We start from the raw sequence: 18,527 nt of genomic DNA, 5'->3' as shown, positions 1-18,527 counted from the left end.
TCTATTTACTGTATGCATGTGAAATAAATGGGTTGGTTATATTCTGTGAACATATGGGGGCAAACACATTATCACAATAGGAGGACCTTATTCCAGGTCAGCCAGCTGCTTATTTACCTTCCCTGTATTTCACTGTGGGCTCTTCCCTTGCTTTTATTATTTATGCATTTATTGGTTTTATATGTTGCTCTCTGTATTGTATGTTTCTGTGCTGCAGAAAGTACCAGTCAGTGTAGAATAATAACGCCCTGCATAACACATCTTATCTCTGGTAACATTACATTTCTCCTGTTACACTGCATGCACATGTCCTTGTGTTTTAATTATATATTTTACATTTCTAACAGAATTACATATTCTGTCTGTGTGTGATATCTGTCCAGAGACTACAGCTAACTGCATTTACATATGTTATTACTATTAAATAAATAACCAAAACAATCTACTCATGTTTGTCACATTACATCACCGGAACTCAACCTTTACACTAAAGCACACATGATACCATTTCACAATGAGAAATAAAGAAAATTCATTCACACAGGCATAGCATTTTGTCAGAATATAAACAGTATTTCACTCAAATACACATGTGAAATACAATTTGTGCTTTTTTAAAATAGTAACTAAATGCCAGTTATCAGCTTTAATTGTCCGCTATATCAGGAACCATCCCAAGAGATTATAAAGACTGAATGAATGACTTGCTCTGTATTAACACTATTAGACAGTACATTTCCTGTTTCCAAATATTAAGAGCATCCTTCTCAATCTTGTGATTACAGTGGAAGACTGAACCTAGCCCATAATTAGAGTATTAAACTGGATTTGTTTTTATAAACTTGTGAGGACTGAACCTTCAACCTGAGAAATAACAGCAGATATTTACAGTATTCTTCAGATGTGTCGAGATATACAGCAGTGAGACGCCCTCTAATGTTGATCCTGGTGTTATAGTCTCTGAATTCAACCAGTGAGCAGCTCCATGATGAGTATAAGTCCTGTGCTCTTTGTCTGGGACCAGCAGGGATTGGGAATAATTTAATAATATAATAAAATGTTATCTTGAGTTGTTTTTGGGCGGTTGAACCGGACTTTACTTCAAAATTTAAACAGAAGTGATGTAGATTGAATTACGGTGGAGGGCAGCAGTACGCCTTGTAGCGTACAACCTGCCGGGAATAGATCACAGGAAGAAGAAGAAGAGGAAGTAAACAGGAACAATAACCTACAGACACGGTGCTAATAAACAGACAGTTTGTCGGTAACCATGGAGGAATACAGCTCTGGAGATGAGGTGAAGTTACTATGAATTACATTTAATGAATCCTTTGAAAAGCTCCGCAGTTAACTGACGCTACAAAGACGCGTTGTTATCAGCCGTTAGTTTGATCAGCCGTTAGTTAGCAGTTAGCTGTTAGCAGTTAGCAGTTAGCTCTTAGCTGTTAGCAGTTAGCGGTTAGCTGTTAGCAGTTAGCTGTTAGCTGATAGCAGTTAGCTCTTAGCTGTTAGCTGATAGCAGTTAGCTGTTAGCAGTTAGCGGTTAGCTGTTAGCAGTTAGCTGTTAGCTGTTAGCTGTTAGCTGCTAACTAACGGTGTTTCCATCGGGGTGTGGTCTCAGATTTATTTATAATGTTAACAGACTTTTAATACGACACTGTAATGATACTGTGTTATAATTAAAGTCCTGCATTATAAATGTTTAATTAAAGTATCTTAATATAATCAGGAATTGGTTGTTATACCGTTACAGTTACATTACATTTATATTATTCATTATATTAACTTAACGTTACATTATAACGTTATATCATTATATTGTTATTGATGCATTCATGTAAAAGCAGAGTTTACTCTTTAAATCTCAATTAATCGATTTATTGTTGGGTTTGAAATGAGATTGAATGAAAAATAAACTAAATAACAAAAAATGTCATAATCGTTGGCAATTAATTTTCTAACTAATTAATGACTAAATGATAATTTGAATTATCTTTTCACGTACTTGTATATGCTGATAAATAGTTTAATTTCTAACAAAACAACATATTTTATGAGTGCATTCAAACAGCATGACACATCCAATTAAATCCGAATAACACAAACAAGACTAAATTATTAGTGTGCCTGTAAACGTGAGAGCCTGATCTGAAACTCTGTATACCACTATGATCTGTTATTGGTATGGTGTTATTCACCCTAAAAAAGGAAATTAAATCACACCAACGAACTATGTTTTCCTTTTTTGCAGGCTGTGTTCAGTGCCGATGACGCCACTATCTCAGTTAAAGAGGTACCTTTTGATTCCTGGAGACATTAACAAACTGTATTTTATTGTGTTATTGTTTTACTGACAGTGTATGTGGTTTTGTCTCAGTGTATTGAAGGTGTTATCGGTGGAACAGATTATAACCAGAGTAAAGTGAACCAGTGGACGGCCACTATAGTGGAGCATTCTCTGACTCACCTGGTGAAACAGGGACGGCCATTCAAATACATAGGTGAACTAACTGCCCATCGTACAGTAACATAAGGACATAACGTTTACATATAGTAATATAGTTATAGTTAAATATAGTTTATGTGTGACTGAGTAACTCTGTTACTGTCTGATGTTTCACAGTGAACTGTACGATCATGCAGAAGAGCGGCGCTGGTCTCCACACAGCCAACTCCTGCTACTGGGACACTGCCACTGATGGTGAGACGTGACTTATAATTAAAATACAATTGTAATATAGAATATTTAGGATTAGAAAAATGTATTTTTTTATTAAGAGAAGCCAAAATGTGTCTACACAGTGATACAGTAACTTTGCCTCAATAATATAATTCTTATTTAAATCAGGAAGAATCTGATTGAAAAATAAGTGATTATGAATCTCACCATTCATTCAATTCAAGCTTTAAAGTGTTGACATTTAATACTTAGCTTGTCTTTTGAAGGTATCGGGTAAAGATAGATTGATTATCCAGGCCAGTTTTAGCTTATTAGAGATTAACATCAGCGTATACGCAGCCTGATAAGGATGAAGACATTTCAGTAATACCAATGATACTGGTACAAGTTGTAAGTTTAATTGTATATCATATAGTAGTAGTAAATTATATTTGTTGATCATTTTCTACTAATGGTTCCAGCTCTAGGTGCTTGGTTTGTGTAAATGTATGTATATTATTATAGATTATTGAATACATTGTGGAGAAACATGCTTTATAAATAATATTACTAGACGTTTTCTACAGGAACCGATTAGAAATCTTCTGTGGACCGAATTTCTTCTTCTGTTTGTCTCTTTCAGGAAGCTGCACAGTGAGGTGGGAGAACCGCACCATTTACTGTGTGGTCAGTGTGTTTGCTGTTGCTGTGACGCTATAACAGCAGCACCGAGCTGAACCGAGCTGCACCTCTCTCTCTCCTCCTAACATGTCTGCACTCGAAGCGACACCATGAAGATCCTCTGACGATACCCTCTGGTAGAAGATCATGAACAAGTAGCTTATTTCTCCCCCCCCCCGGCTTAAACTACATAACTTCAGAATAAGAGTTGTGGTTTGTGAGTCGACGGCCTGCGTCGGTCTGCGTTCATCGACTGTGAGAAAATGTTGCTTTGTATGGGCCGAGGTCGTGGTCAGAATCCAGCTGACCACGTAGACTCTTGGTTTAATTTGTCTCCTTCAGTACATTCCCAAATAAAACAGACTGAACTGTTGCTGTAGTAAAATGTTAGTTATTTAATAAAAGTCTGACTGTTTTATGTTTTAGTGACAACTTGTATAAAGTGTCTTTCCTTGTCTGCATTAATATTTTACTGATTTACACAGTTTAATGGTCGGTCACCACAACAAATGCACTTTTTCTAGACTTTGTAGAAACCATGGAAATTCTTCTGTAAAACTGTTCAGTTCAAAGAGCCTGTGTCAATAATTATTTGTTAGAGCTGTCATTAAATGTATTAAAAAGCTTTTGTGTCTGAGTGTGGATCTCTACAAACTATAAGAAGAAATATTTTACTATTCTGCAGTTTGTGTGTCTGTCCACTAGAGGTCAGCACAGGCCAGGGTAGTAGCTGCTTCTTAGTTATAAATAACAGTACATACAACTTTCACATATGAATATAAATTTATTTAGACTTAGTAGTAGTTTCTTTTAAATGCCTTTTATCTTGCTCTGTATGAGAATGTCTGATGTGTATAATAGGGTTTTCATATTTTTTTTTTTGGCTTCAAAGGTCTTATTTGTACAAACATTAGGAGCATACAGGGTTGTCGTCCCAGTGCAGATACATTGCAAAAAGGAGTTAGTGCAACACTGACATTCTCTCTCACACACAGTTATACATCTAAAGGTTGAAAATAAGCAAAAAAATACTCGTTACAATTCCAAACATTTTTCAATTAGATATAATTAATTTGTATGTGCACTCGGTGTAAATATACTAACTAATGAGACATACAGACACAGAGCTGACAGACGTAACAAGCATGAATTAGAAAAATGCAAATACATCCAAACAAAGCATTTCACATCACTACAGCTGCTGCTGCTCAACAGTTAAACCAAAGCCACTTAAATCCATTTTGTAAACGTGCAAAAATGTGACGCCTGGAGATGTCCGTGCTTTACAGTAACGTGTTTGGTGACCAAAGAGGCTCTTTAACAATGTGTGGAGATTCTCATCTCGTCATCAAGCACAAATACATCACAGAAGCAGCGCATATTAATGATAAAGCTCTTATCAAGGAGTAAAAAAGCTGATTGCTTGCAGCCATAAAACTACAGAGGTGGTGGTAGTGGTGGTAGGGGGGGTTCAGAAAAAACCCTGTACAAAACAACCTTGCTGCCCCCCTGCAGAACAACACCTCGTCTGAGGCTCCACACATGCACACCTCCATGCCAAAGAGAGATACTAAATACAATCAATTCAAATGCATGGCTCCTTGTGATCAGTAATGCAGCATATAAGTGGACACAGTCTCTGAAACCAAAGACGTAATGGTGCTTGTCCATGACTTTTTATTAAAGGCTGCAGAATGACGTTGTCCAGGATGTCGACTGATGAGACAGGTGAGCACCACCTCTGGATAACCCGAGTGGACACTATGCATGTCTGCAGCCAGAATAGATCCCTACGGTTAAGGACACATTTGCTTCATGTAGGAGTGGCTGACAGAGTTGAGATATAGAGGATATATGAATATTAAGATTCAAAGAAAGGATTTAAAGTGTAAACTCAACTCACAGAGGGATTCATGTGGCACTTAAAAGGTTACAGAGGGGTTGTGTGATAACTGTCAGAGTCGTTCCTCCGAATGGCACGTCAAACAATTGTTTAAGCATTGCAGGATACACTGTGGCTAATGTCCCCGTTGATTCCACCGCGTATATTATTGCTCATTTCATTAGGCGTGTCATAGATTGTATCATTGAGCATGTCATACGTTGTGTCATTAGGCATGTCGTCTGTGCTGTCACTGGCTGTGTCGTGGGCTCTGTCGTTAGTCGGCTCCTTGGAGCTGGCCGGCTCCAGGACAGACTTTCCCATTGGCCTGTTTTGCGGAGAAGCAGAGTTGCACATGAGACAGATAAGAGAGGAGCAGTTCCAAAGGCCCTGGGTCATGCTGGAGGAGAAGAGCCGCCGACACGGATGACAGAACTGGTAGAAGACCAGCATGAAGAAGATGGCGATGGCGTAAGCTACCAGCAGCTGCAGCACCAGCAGTGGGGCGCAGATGAACTTGTAGAAGTCGGTCTTATAGATGTACCACAGCAGGAGCAGCGAGGCATTCTCCACAAAACGCAACATATAGTACACAGCCATGCGATACCAGTTCTGGGACTTGTTGATGAGGTCTGGGTCATTGAGTTTCACCTGCACAGCTGACCAGCAGAACATGTTGATGCCGGCGTAGAGGAAGGTGAGCAGGCAGAGTACAATGGTGGTTCCCACTCTAGTCAGAGTCTTTTCTATATTCTCAGGGAACGGTGAGTGGCTCTGCCAGAACAGGATCCAGGGGTAGAGGAAGAAAACGAGGAAATTGAGCAGAACCACGGGCAGGACCCAGAGCTGCAGCACAGAGCTGAACAGAACCAGAACCACCACACGAGTGGCAATCTCAAAGCTTCTCCACAGGAAAATGCACAGATAAGCCACGGGTCGGACGTCCACTTCATAGTCATCGTATTTGATCTTTATGGCCAGGATGTTGCAGCGCAGCGCTCCGTACACAATGGACAGGAGGGAGATCACCATCAGTGTGCCTGACATTGAAGAACACAGAGAGAAATATTAGGACACCTTCATTTAAAGGATAGTTTTACCCCTTTTTTTTAAAAAAAAAAGTCTATCCTCTGGAGTCCATCAGCAGCCGTAAGTCTGACTTTTCACTTTGTCAATTTAACAAAAGTTTGAAGCTGCCAGGAATCCAACATACATGAAAATGAGACAGAATTTACACTCATTATATTACATTTAACATTATATTGAACACAGAACAGTTCTCAATCTCAAGATATTGGTTCTACTGTATTTATACACAAATACAGCAAAAAGATGTAAGAAATAAAACTAATGTATACAAAGTGAGCCTGTAAATCACTGAAAAGATATACATTTAAAATGAAAAAGTTTTTTTTTAAATTTCTTCCCAACAATTTTACAGACATAAATCTGACCCACACAGCCCTGTGGTTGTATCACTCCACCAATCAGTCAGGTTGCAGACTTATATAATATATGTGGTGATGACTTTGAATTAATTATATAAAGGTTATAAAGTGTATTTTTGGCTAAATGGATCTTATCACTACACAATGGTACATATGTATCATTTCTGGCTGAACAGGTTCACGTCGTTTGATTACAATGTAAAGATGGATCCTTGTAGAGTATAGAAATACAAAATGTGGTGCTTTTGTTTTTTCTGGGTATTTTTACACGTAAAGCCTCTCTGTGAGCTGTAGGTGAAACTCTCAGGATCATGATTAACTAATCGCACTCCAATATGTTTGTAATTCGTGATTCTGATCACGGTTAAAATTCAGAATGAGGCAGAAAGTGAAAGGCAGAGTTGGATGAGATGGAAAGATTAAAGTATGTACTGTGCTACTTATTGTTTATTCATTGTGTCGTCCCAATGTGTGTGAAATCTGGAAGCCCAATTCATTCTTAAATCATTGGTTATTGTGTTTGGTTTACAACAACTAATTACTGAATCTACTAGAGTGTCTTTAAATAGTCAGTCAATACTGGACTTAATATTGGCCTCCAAATTACTGCACTTGTAAGACATCTAAACCACAGATAAATACTGGAAATCACCGCTCTATTAGGTTCAGATACACAAAACACTACACAACCGAGGGGTTTGAACATACCCCGTCTGTGAGGGACTTAAGGCTCCTTTTAAAGAGAATTTTATAGCTGCACTTGATTCTGTTGCTCCAATGAACGAGACTAGAATTTAACAGAGATGTGCAAACTGGAGATTTGAGACTTTATTAGACAACAAGATTTATATTTTACAAAGTCAAAACTGCCCGCTGAGTATGACTGATATGGACTTTTTTAGAAATCAAGCCAGATATGAGATAGAGAAATCAAAGTTCCAATTTTATGTGGTTGCCATGGCTGAAGATTCACAGCAGCCCAAAAAACGATGGAAAGTACTAAAGTAATTAAATGAGCTCAGCAGGAAAGTCCAAAATGAAATCTGGCAATTGAGGATAAGATTTGTTTTGATAAAGGGAACGTCGCTAGCTATTTTAATATGTTTTTCACAACCATTGCTGTTAGTTGCTGCAATGGTTGTAGTTGTTAAGTTCCCCTGTGGTTAAGGAGATACAGTTTGTTATCTGTGGAAAAGGTAAAGGGTGTGTCGAGCTGCATTTCCCACAAACAAAGCAACTGGGTTGGATCTTATTCCAGACAGATTTCTGAGGGATAGTGCCACTGTAATTTGTACTGTAGTTACTCATATAGTAAATGTATTTACTCAGTTTCCCTGTGAACTGAAGAGAGCTAGGGTTGTTCTACTTTTTAAGAAGAGTAGTAAACCAGATGTTGGAAATAAACAACCATGTCCAAGGTTTTCAAACAGGTCGAGGAGTATTTAGTGAAGAAAAAACTGTTGTATGTCGTCTGTGTGTTGTCTGGTTTCAGAGCAACATATTCCACTGCAACCTGTCTGACAAGTGACGCTACTTTAGTTGTTCTTGTTTGTTTTGATGGAGGATTTTCAGATTTTGTTAAATGTAGTTGTGGATTTCAGGATTAGGTTGTTGGTTTTTTATGTTCCTGCACTCAAAAAAATTAATGTGGCGAGTTGTGCACTTTATGTTAATCATTTATTTATCAGATCTGTGAATGCGACCTAATGACTATAGAGATACTGAAACAAAGGAGCAATATGCTTTACTAGTTAAAGTGGTTGTTACCATGTGTGACAAGGTAACCATTAATGTCCATGTGAATGTTGGTTCGTCATTGGGTACATGTCTATCTGTACAGTTGAAATTTCATCCATTTAACATCCTTATAGCAATGTAAGGTGTATATGTTTGGAGTCCTAAAGTATTTCTGTATTTTTTTTCTGTCTCTCTTTAGAATGAAACTGTTGAAGACCTGAACGTCCTCTTCAGAAAACACCAGGTTAGTAATTTGAGTCTATTACTACTACTACTACTACTACTACTCCTCTTGTTACGTAGTTTATTACTGAGGTTGTAGTGTGTGCTGGTGGTGTACTGTACTCAAATGTGTTCCTAATATTGTGTTTGCCCCAACAAGTTAATATTTTGTATTTTGTAACTATTTACTTGTTGACACAATGTAAACAAAAACTGAACATTTTCTAAGGTTAATAAAAGTAAAAAATTAATTGGATTGGATTGCATTAGATTACACGTGTTCCTAATAAAGTGCTTGGAGAGTGTATAATTAATAATATAAAATTATTTCTTTTATAATTTTGATAAAATTATCCAGCACTGTTTGAAGTATCATGCTATTTTCATTAAATTATTATGTAAGAGACAGAGAAACCAGAAATGCAAGTTATTATTTTTTTTAATTAAGCAAAATCTGTTTGTTAATTCATAGTTTGGTTTTGTTCTTTCTTTCTCTCCTATGTAGATGATTCAGATGCTACGTCTGTTTAGAGGGACCTTCAACAAGTTTTTCTTGGTACCTACAGCATCAGTGTTGAGGGAGGTGATGCTGCCACTCCTTCAGTCAACGTTGGAATTGTGATCGAGGGTGTTGAAGTTCTGCGTGACTTGGGAGACATCATCTCTGCATGTGCACTCTTAATGGGTGTAATATGCACTGAACCTGTTCTCCTCAGGAACTAAAAGCCTTCTTTCAAGTACTTCACAAGCTTCTTCCTTCAAGTGGATTCTCACAGACTCTCAACCAAGGTACATATGCTCAATTGTTAACAGCTGATGGATATTTTGCAGACTTTTAACACCAAGCTGCACCAAAAACAAGTGCAAAGAAGTTGGATTGTCTGACTGTCTTCCCTATACCCAAAACTTCAAAAATAAACAATACTTGAACAGAATTTTACAATTTGTGGGCCAAACAACTAATTGATTTGAGAAAATTATCAACAGATTAATCAGTAAAGGAAATTGTCAGTTACAGCTATAGACCATAATTCTGACAAATAAACTGATGTTTTGTTGGATTTTATGATGAATTAAGGCATCTTATAACTGTTAGTGTTACCATGCTGCACCATAATGTTAGTTTAATAATGACATGGTTTATTTTATGTAGGACTACTAGTGATTGTTTTCATTGTCGATTCATATGTCGACAGACCACAACCCAAATATATTTAGTGTACTGACATACATGACTACAGAACCCAGAAAATATTCACATTTAAGAAACTGGAACCAGAGAATTTAGCACTTTTTCAAACGATTGAGAAATGTAAGTAGTGGGCAATTCATTTTCTGTCAGTCAGTTAATCTACATAACGCTTAGGATGCCAGAAATGTTACTGTATTGGTTTATTTTCTGACCAAGTGCACCAAAATGTTAACTAATTCAGTGCTCTGTTGGTGAATAAAGGAAATGACAGAAATATGTTGGTTGTGCCTAATTCATTTGTGTGGAACCTGTTGACAAACTAGATTTATGTCAAACTAATTAATAAAAAGTGCATTGGATAAAAACCTAATGATTTAATTAACTGAACTTAAATGTATTTTTTTAGTACTAAAAATAAAATATATGTTTAAAGGACAAAGGTAAAATATGTAGTCTGTAAGTAATTTTTTTGGTTCAATTCACAATGATTGTGTAACTATAATACTATTTCATTAAGTTAGAGGACCATTACATTTTTACTTTTAACTAACCTAATACAATTTCGTGGAACCTAAAAATAAATTTAATTAAAGTCAGTGTTTCATTTTTTTTGAGTGTGTGTCAGATAATCTATAAATAAAATCAATCAGTTTTTGAGTTATGACCAAAAAACGTGTTTGTCAGGTCATTTTGTGGTCAAAGTGGCCTTGGAGTCGAAAATGTAACAATATATGTTCAGCCAATTTTGAAATAGGGTCATCAATCCTTGACTTAGGGCCAAAAACCTGTGTTTTGTGAGATTATAGTAACCTTGAACTTTGACCTTTGACCAACAAAATCTAATCAGTTCACTCTTGAGTCCAAGTGGACGTTTGTGCAAAATTTGAAGAAATTCCTTGGACAGGTTCCTGAGATACTACGCTTACAAGAATGGGATAGACAGAACTAAATAATGTCTCTGCCACAGTTACTGCAGACACACAGAGACAAACTGCCCATTAAGGGATTCCTCTACTAACATGCTTCCAGTGTGAGCGACGGGGGACAACAGAAAATATACTCCTAAGATTATCTGAAGTTAATACGAGGCTTCAGTCTGAGTTGATAAAAATCAGTCTTTGTCTTTTTTAGTACAAAGTTCCCTTTTTAGTGAAGGATTGCAACATAAAGAGGGAAGTTTGCTCTATAAACACTGTAACTTTGGATGATACCTACTTGATTCAATTAACTCAGACTGCTGAAGCTTCATTACCTTACACTGGAAACTCACAATGAAGGTATCTATTATCTGCCAGCACAAACAATAGGAATGATTACAGCAAGCAAAAACTAAATGTACATATGGGCAGGTGACTATAGTTTTAAGACAGAACCTGTGAACTGTGAACCTATCCTTTAAGGTCTGAAGCTCATGTTCATCACAATCAGGCTGTTAAATCTGAGAGCGTGAAATGGAAGTGTCAGACTGTCGAGACCTGCAGAAATAAGATTTATGTATTTATAACATCTTCCATTTTGTCCTATTTCCATGAGCAGATGTCCTAGTTTGACTTTGTGTGAACCTTTACTAAATCTCTCTCAGGAATAGAAATAGAAATTCCCCCCCCCCCACACACATACACACACACACACACACACTCATAAAGAGTTGGACAGCCTGACCCCAGATCTGCACCAACTGGCAGAGAGAACAACCGTTTTCCATCCTCGATATCAGAGAGGCAGTTACATAACACCACTTTGACTCATAAAAACACCATCCTCTTATTTCCAATATGGCACTTAGCTGATCAGCCCACACCGTAGTAGAGCTGTGGACTAGTGACAGGGCGGGAGGACTGACTCCCACATATACCGCCCCCTCCCCTCCCCTCCCCCTCACCTCTTCCGATGGACAACCCCTGCTGTAGTACGCAGATGTAGAGCTGCAGGGTGAGCTGGGGGGCAGATCCCAGGAAGGCCTGAATGACAGAGGTGCGGGCGAAGGCTGCTCGGTGTGTAAACAGTTTCCCCTCCGCCTGCCCCACCTGCCGCTCCACCTCCTCAGACTGACCCCCGCGAGGCATCTGCTTCTTCCTGGTGATGCTGACATAAGGCTCCTCCACACGGCCCACGCTGCCATAGATACAGAACGCCTCCAGACACCTGCAGCACAGCAACAGCACACACCATTAAGAGAGAACTTTTCATTATCAGTTCATTTGCAGATGATTTCCCCCCCGTTCATTTCAATTATTAGGCTCCCCATCAGCTTAATCAAAACTGAGGCTATTCCCCCACGGTGTCCACATCAGTAAACAAACAGCTGAGGCTGATGACAATGCCTCTATTTGATTTTAGGTCATAAACCAAAATATTAGTTACAATTAAACCTGAAGGCAACATGAATGTCTGTATGAACTTTTATTGCAACCTGTCCAATAGTTGCTGAGATATTTCAGTTCCTGCAGATATAAACTCTTGTTGTTCAATAAGAGACTTGTTTACAGTATTGCAGTATACAGGTACTACTCGGAAAATTAGAATATTGTGTAAAAGTTGTTTTATTCAGGCAATTCAACGTAAAAGGTGAAACCAATACATTCTATAGACTCATTACATGCAAAGTGAGATATCTCAAGCATTTCTTTGTTGTAATTTTGCTGATTATGATTTACAGCTTATTAAAACCTCAAAACCAAAAACTCAGAAAATTAGAATACTGTGAAAAGCTTCAGTATTGTAGGCTCAAAGTGTCACACACTAATCAGGTAAGTAATCCAAAACACCTGCAAAAGGGTCCTGAGCCTTTAAAAAGTCTGTTTGGTGTGTCTTGTTTGGTTTAGAAGAATTCACAATCATGGGGAAGACTGCTGATCTCACAGTTGTGCAGAAAACCATCATTGACTCCCTGCACAAGGTGGGTAAGACACAAAAAGTGATAGCAAAAGAAGCTGGGTGTTCTCAGAGTGCTGTCTCAAAGCACATTAATGGACAGTTAAGTGGAAGGCAGAAGTGTGGAAGAAAACGGTGTACAAGCCGGAGGGATGACCGCAGCCTGGAGAAGATGGTCAGGAAAGGGCCATTCAAAAGTGTGGAGGAACTTCATAAGGAGTGGACTCAGGCTGGAGTTGCTGCTTCAAGAGAAACGACACGCAGGCGGATGCTGGACATGGGCTTCAAATGTCGAATTCCTGTTGTCAAGCCGCTCCTCACGAGCAAGCAACGCCAGAGGCGCCTTAGCTGGGCTAGAGAGAAGACAGACTGGACTGTTGGCCAGTGGTCCAAAGTCCTCTTTTCTGATGAGAGCAAGTTTTGCATCTCATTTGGCAACAAAGGTCCCAGAGAGGCGCAAAATGGAAGATGCATGAAGTCCAGTGTTAAGTTTCCCCAGTCTGTGATGACTTGGGGATCCATGTCAGCTGCTGGTGTTGGTCCTCTGTGCTTTATCAAGTCCAGCATAAACGCAGCTGTCTATCAGGACATTTTAGAGCACTTCATGCTTGCTTCAGTGGAGCAGCTTTATGGGGATGCGGACTTCATCTTCCAGCAGGACTTGGCACCTGCCCACACTGCCAAAAGTACAAAATCCTGGTTCAACTACCATGGGATTACAGTGCTTGACTGGCCCGCAAACTCACCTGACCTGAACCCCATAGAAAATCTGTGGGGCATTGCCAAGAGAAAGCTGAACGGGAAGAGACCAAACAATAAAGAGCTCAAGGCCGCGATTGAAGCATGTTGGTCTTCCATAACACCTGAGATATGCCACAAGATGGTAGCATCCATGCCACGCCGGATTAAGGCAGTCATTCGTGCAAAAGGGGCCCCAACCAAGTACTAAGTACAGATGCAAGATTTTACATTCAGAGGCCTGACATTTTTGTATTTAAAATCCTTTTTTTTTTTTATTGATTTCAAGCAGTATTCTTAATTTTTTTAGTTTTTGAATTTGAGGTTTTCTGAAGCTGCAAGTCCTAATCAGCAAAATCAAAACAAATAAAAGCTTGAAATATATTGATTCACATACTATTTGTCTATATAATATGTAAATTTCACCTTTAAAGTTGAGTTACAGAAATACATGCACTTTTTCAGGATATTCTAATTTTCCGAGTAGTACCTGTACTGACTCTTAACTTTTGTGCTGTGATATGTATTGTATTGTCAGATTCTTGCCAATACACAGCTTCATTTGTTGTTTGGCTGCAAAAAATGATGATATAAAAATGTATTAAAGAAACTGCTGTTTAGTATGTATGCTGTTAGTTGTGGACAAAATATTGCTCCTTCTTGTAGTTGAACACTGAAGTTGTCCTAAGCTACAAGATTATTTCTATATAGTTTAAAAGTCTTAAAAGCTTCGACTGGGTCGGCTTCCTCTTGAAATCAATGAAAAGAGGAAATATAACCGCTTTTGTCCACAAGATGAAAATTTCTTGTTAAATACATCAGTTATGTGTTCTTGTGCGTTCTCTTGCTTTTACTTTACAGACAACTGAAGCTATTTAGAGCAACAACTAAAGCTTATTTTCATTATTAATCTATTGATTGAGGATTTTTGATTAATTGATCATTAAAAAATAAAAAATATCCATCACAAGGTAACATCTTCATTGTTTTGTCGGACGAACAGTCCATGACAAAAAGATCTTAGGTTTACATTTATAATACAAATAAAGCAGCAAATACTTTGATTCAAAGCTCAGAAAATGCATTTTTTTTGATAATTGATATAAACTATTAATTGATTAACCAAACTGTTGCAGATTAATTTTCTCTCAATCCACTAATCATTTGAGCTCTCAGCGTTACAGAGCTTCAATTAACGTCCACGTTACTGATTGATTGTTTCAGCACTAAGTGTAACAGGACTTATGAAATGCAGCTGAAGAACACAGACCAGACGGAATCTTTTTAACATGCATCAGTATATTTTAGTACATGTGCACCAGCATTTAGCTCTCTGTTATTATGGGTTTCTAAAGCGAGTCATCTGCCTGTGAAATACTAAACACATTGAAGTGCTGAGTGTGGGCAAAAGGCCAGAGGTTGAGGCAGCACTGATACACAGTGCCAATAAAACAGCAAGGCAGAGGGATTTAGGCCTTGGGCCACAGGGGTGCTGAGGGACAGACTGTTTATCAGTCTGAACTACGCTGGCGTTAACTGCACAGTGAACGCATCACTTCATTAATAAACATAAATAAACTGTACAGGTTGACTACGTGAGCAGCTTTTCAAAATCTCTCTGAAGGATGATGTGATGAAGATCAGTCCCGCACTCTCTGCTTACTTCAGCATGTTTTAAGTGTGTGTTTGTTTGTGTGTGTGTGTGTGTGTGTGTGTGTGTGTGTGTGTGTGTGTGTGTGTGTTTGTGTGTGTTTAGGTAAAGGAGTAAGTAGAATTAAAATTGAAAATTGTTTTTGACAAATTAATTTTCACTTACAGCGACTATAATCAATAATTTATCATGGGAGTTGTTGTCTTCACCACCATTGTCGTCAGCTTCTCCCGGTCAGGATTCAAGTGTTCATCGTTCAGGAAGTTTCTACCGGAGCCAAATTATCCGCAGGCGTCTCCTCTCCAAAACAAACAGACCCGCAGATTAAAACTGGTAAAAACACTAAATAAAGCAGTTTCACCTTAAAAATCTGTGTTTCTCTGACGCTGCTAAGCTGACGATGGACGTCCTGGAGAGGCTGCGAGCCGAGCTGCTGCTAGCATTAGCTCAGCTTGTTTCTCTGATAAGTTAAGATCCAGACCCCCGATGACTATAATCCCTCATCTGGTTCAAATATAGTTAAAAACAACCAAGATCTTTAAAGTGTATCATAAAAATGTGGCTTAAAACTGGAAAAAATAAACATGTATTTCTGTCAGACAACCACAATGCTGATGACGCCATTGACAGGCGACCGGTTAAACGCTGTTACCTGAATAAAACGACATATTTCTCTGAGTTTGAACATTGTTGGAAACACTTGGGATAATGTAAGAACACAACTCAACAAAATATACAATATCGGTCTATTGTATAGACATTTTAATGCAGTAATGTTAAATATTAACTCTTTAAGGTGAGAACAGAGAAACTTTCCTTCTTTAATCAGCAGATTAAGACAGTTTTCCTTTACGTTAACATAATGTAAGTGTATGTTAAAGACAGTTCTGAGTGGACCTGGACCTTGAGTTGAGAATATCTTGTCAAACTACTGTTCTCCAGGCCAACAATGTACTTTCATGTTTAACAGACAGATTAAACTCAACTTCTGTTTAGAGTAATGAAAGAAGAGCTCACACATGCACTCACGAGGAATAAAGTCGCTAATTAGATAAAAACAAAAGCTGAAATGAAGAAAATAAAAAACTGGGGTCAGCAGTATCAAGCAGCAGTGTCACTGGGGCAATGACATATAATAATGAAGACTGTGTTTCAGATATTAGAAGAGTTGTTGTGAGCGGAAGAGACACCCCTGAGAAAGAGGAAGTGCTGCCTTTGCTGTCGGCAGAGACAGACATTCCCCTCTCCGGTTGTGTTGTCAGAGATAAGGAGCCAGCAGAGGCGTGCTATTCTTAGATCTGCTCTTCACTGAGGACAGATGTAGCAGTCTGAACAGTAATCATCTGAATGCACACTGAAGGGGAAGCAGGCAGGGTCGGGCCCACAAAGGCCACTCTGCTGGGGAATCCACGAGCTGTGAGAGACGTCTGTTCATCTGGTCGACCAAAGACCAAACTGAATCATTGATCTTACTGAGTCGACATGATTATAACTGTCTCCATCAGCTGCTAAAGGTGGCGGCTCATATCCACAAGCTCAAAGCTCAGTGGACAGTGACAGGCCATAAGTTAGTTATGACTGCAACTAACAGATTGATTAATCAATAAAATGGTAGAAAATAGTGAAAGATATTGAATCTATCAGGATATAAAACACTGCAGACATTGGAGGAGCTGGGTCCAGTGAATAACTGGGATTTTACTTAAATGATCAATCAGTTATTGAAATTGCTCATTTATTTTCTGTTGATTAACTAATCAATGTTTGACTGAATTATCAACAGAAAAATCTACTATTCTAATGATCAACAAAACGTCTGAAATAATAAAAACAATCAGTTCAAATCCAAACTGACACATTAAAACTGTCTGTTTTGACCAGAAAACCAGAAAATATTCACATTTGAGAAGCTTGAGGAATATCTGGGATCTTGTCTAATAGGTTAATTAGAACATTAGATTTCCTCAATACTGTATGTTTTCAAATTGTCACATTTAACAAGTTTAAATAATCACATGTCCGCCTTCTTTTGTTGAAAAATGACATTTTGATTGATTAATCAGCTAATCCTGTAACCTGGTGGAGATGAGTGAGTTTCCATGTTTACCAGTTTGTATGTTTGATAACACTACCATGCTTTGTGCGTGTGTGTGTGTGTGTGTGTGTGTGTGTGTGTGTGTGTACAGTAGGAGGGAGGTTTTCTACATGCAGGATTAGTCTCAGATTCCTATAGCTGAGGCAGATGGTCCAGCCGGTCAGGTCAGGGATTACACAGTGAAAGAGCAGGCCTATTATGGGTTAAAGCACTTGTGATGAGATGTTTTTAAAGGTTCCTCCATCAGTGCTTGACAGCCAGTCTGTCAGACAGAGATCATGAATAAATCACACACAGCTTGGCCTGAGAGATCATGGCTGAACATAATCAAAATGTGAGGGGGAGGAGATCCTATGGAGAGCACACAGACAGCTGTGTGTGTGGGGGGGGGGTATATGGAACATATCGATAAGCAGCATTGATCAGCCTTTTATTTCCGAACTAAATGGCACACACATATGTCCACTGCAGCAGCATGTATTAAAGCAGCCAGACACCCGGCCACAAAAAGGCCAGAGAAAATAAAAACAACAGCATGTGCGCAATGTATTCCTCAAACCACCAGCAAGCAGCCTAAATACAGGCAGGCCGGACATGTTTTTAACGCGAAAAATCACCGTTTGACGCGACACCTGTGGGTAATAATAGACGTTTCACCGTGTGCCACCGTGGAGATTAGCCCCCCCCACACACAATGTTATCCAGGGCTTCTGCGCGGGCCAGCCGTGGACATAAACAAGCCGCCACTGACCTGACGATGGGTCCGAGCTGCAGGATGTGCAGCAGCAGGACGAGCGGTCGGTCTCTGCCGAGGTCCCGGTGGATGAAGGTGAGGGTCAGCTGCACGAGCACAGACGGTACGAGCGTGAAGAGCAGCGTGAGCCCCTGCCAGATCTGGTCTCCAGCGGAGCGGTACGTAGAGCTGAGGTAGAGCGCTGCCGTGGTCTCGGCCGTGAACAGAGACACCGACACAAAGATGGAACTGGGGAGTCGCATCCTCACTCACTCCGCCATCTCGGGGTCCGCACGTCCATACCGTTTCCACCGAGCGGTCGGTCGGACAGCCCGCTGCTGGAGGGAGGGAGGATGGGGGAGGACACCGGCGCTGGCTCACCCTCGCACCGCCGCCTGCCGCCGCCGCCGCTTGCAGCACGTCTGAGATGTGGAGGCAGGCAGGGATGTTTTCACAGCCGGGTGTTGTCCCGGGGAGAGACTGCGGGGGGCGCAAGAGGCACTGCGGGCTCCAGAAAACGCCCTGCAGGCCGAGGTGTGGGTTGTTCTGACCGAGGGTATTATAGTTATGTAAAATCTAACTAAAACTAGGTGTGTAAAAACATTGTACTGAAAA

The 18,527-nt window shown here is 39.4% G+C and overlaps 2 protein-coding genes across 2 annotated transcripts; one reads left to right on the top strand and one right to left on the bottom strand.

Moving 5' to 3' along the window:
* Positions 1-1,172: 1,172 nt before the first annotated feature.
* On the top strand, positions 1,173-3,965 carry LOC127366018 (dynein light chain Tctex-type 3). The gene is made up of 5 exons (XM_051404688.1): positions 1,173-1,297; positions 2,252-2,293; positions 2,378-2,501; positions 2,624-2,701; positions 3,303-3,965. Exons 1-5 carry the CDS (start codon positions 1,271-1,273, stop codon positions 3,377-3,379), a joined length of 348 nt encoding a protein of 115 aa, XP_051260648.1. The 5' UTR covers positions 1,173-1,270; the 3' UTR covers positions 3,380-3,965.
* Positions 3,825-18,386, bottom strand: xk (X-linked Kx blood group (McLeod syndrome)). The gene is made up of 3 exons (XM_051404677.1): positions 17,931-18,386; positions 11,704-11,966; positions 3,825-6,262 (listed from the first exon to the last, which is right to left on the bottom strand). Exons 1-3 carry the CDS (start codon positions 18,173-18,175, stop codon positions 5,334-5,336), a joined length of 1,437 nt encoding a protein of 478 aa, XP_051260637.1. The 5' UTR covers positions 18,176-18,386; the 3' UTR covers positions 3,825-5,333.
* Between the last annotated feature and the right edge of the window lie 141 nt (positions 18,387-18,527).

Source organism: Dicentrarchus labrax, unplaced genomic scaffold (genome assembly GCF_905237075.1).
Source record: "Dicentrarchus labrax unplaced genomic scaffold, dlabrax2021, whole genome shotgun sequence".
NCBI lineage: Eukaryota > Metazoa > Chordata > Actinopteri > Moronidae > Dicentrarchus > Dicentrarchus labrax.
This window is presented reverse-complemented; position numbering and strand designations above follow the sequence as displayed.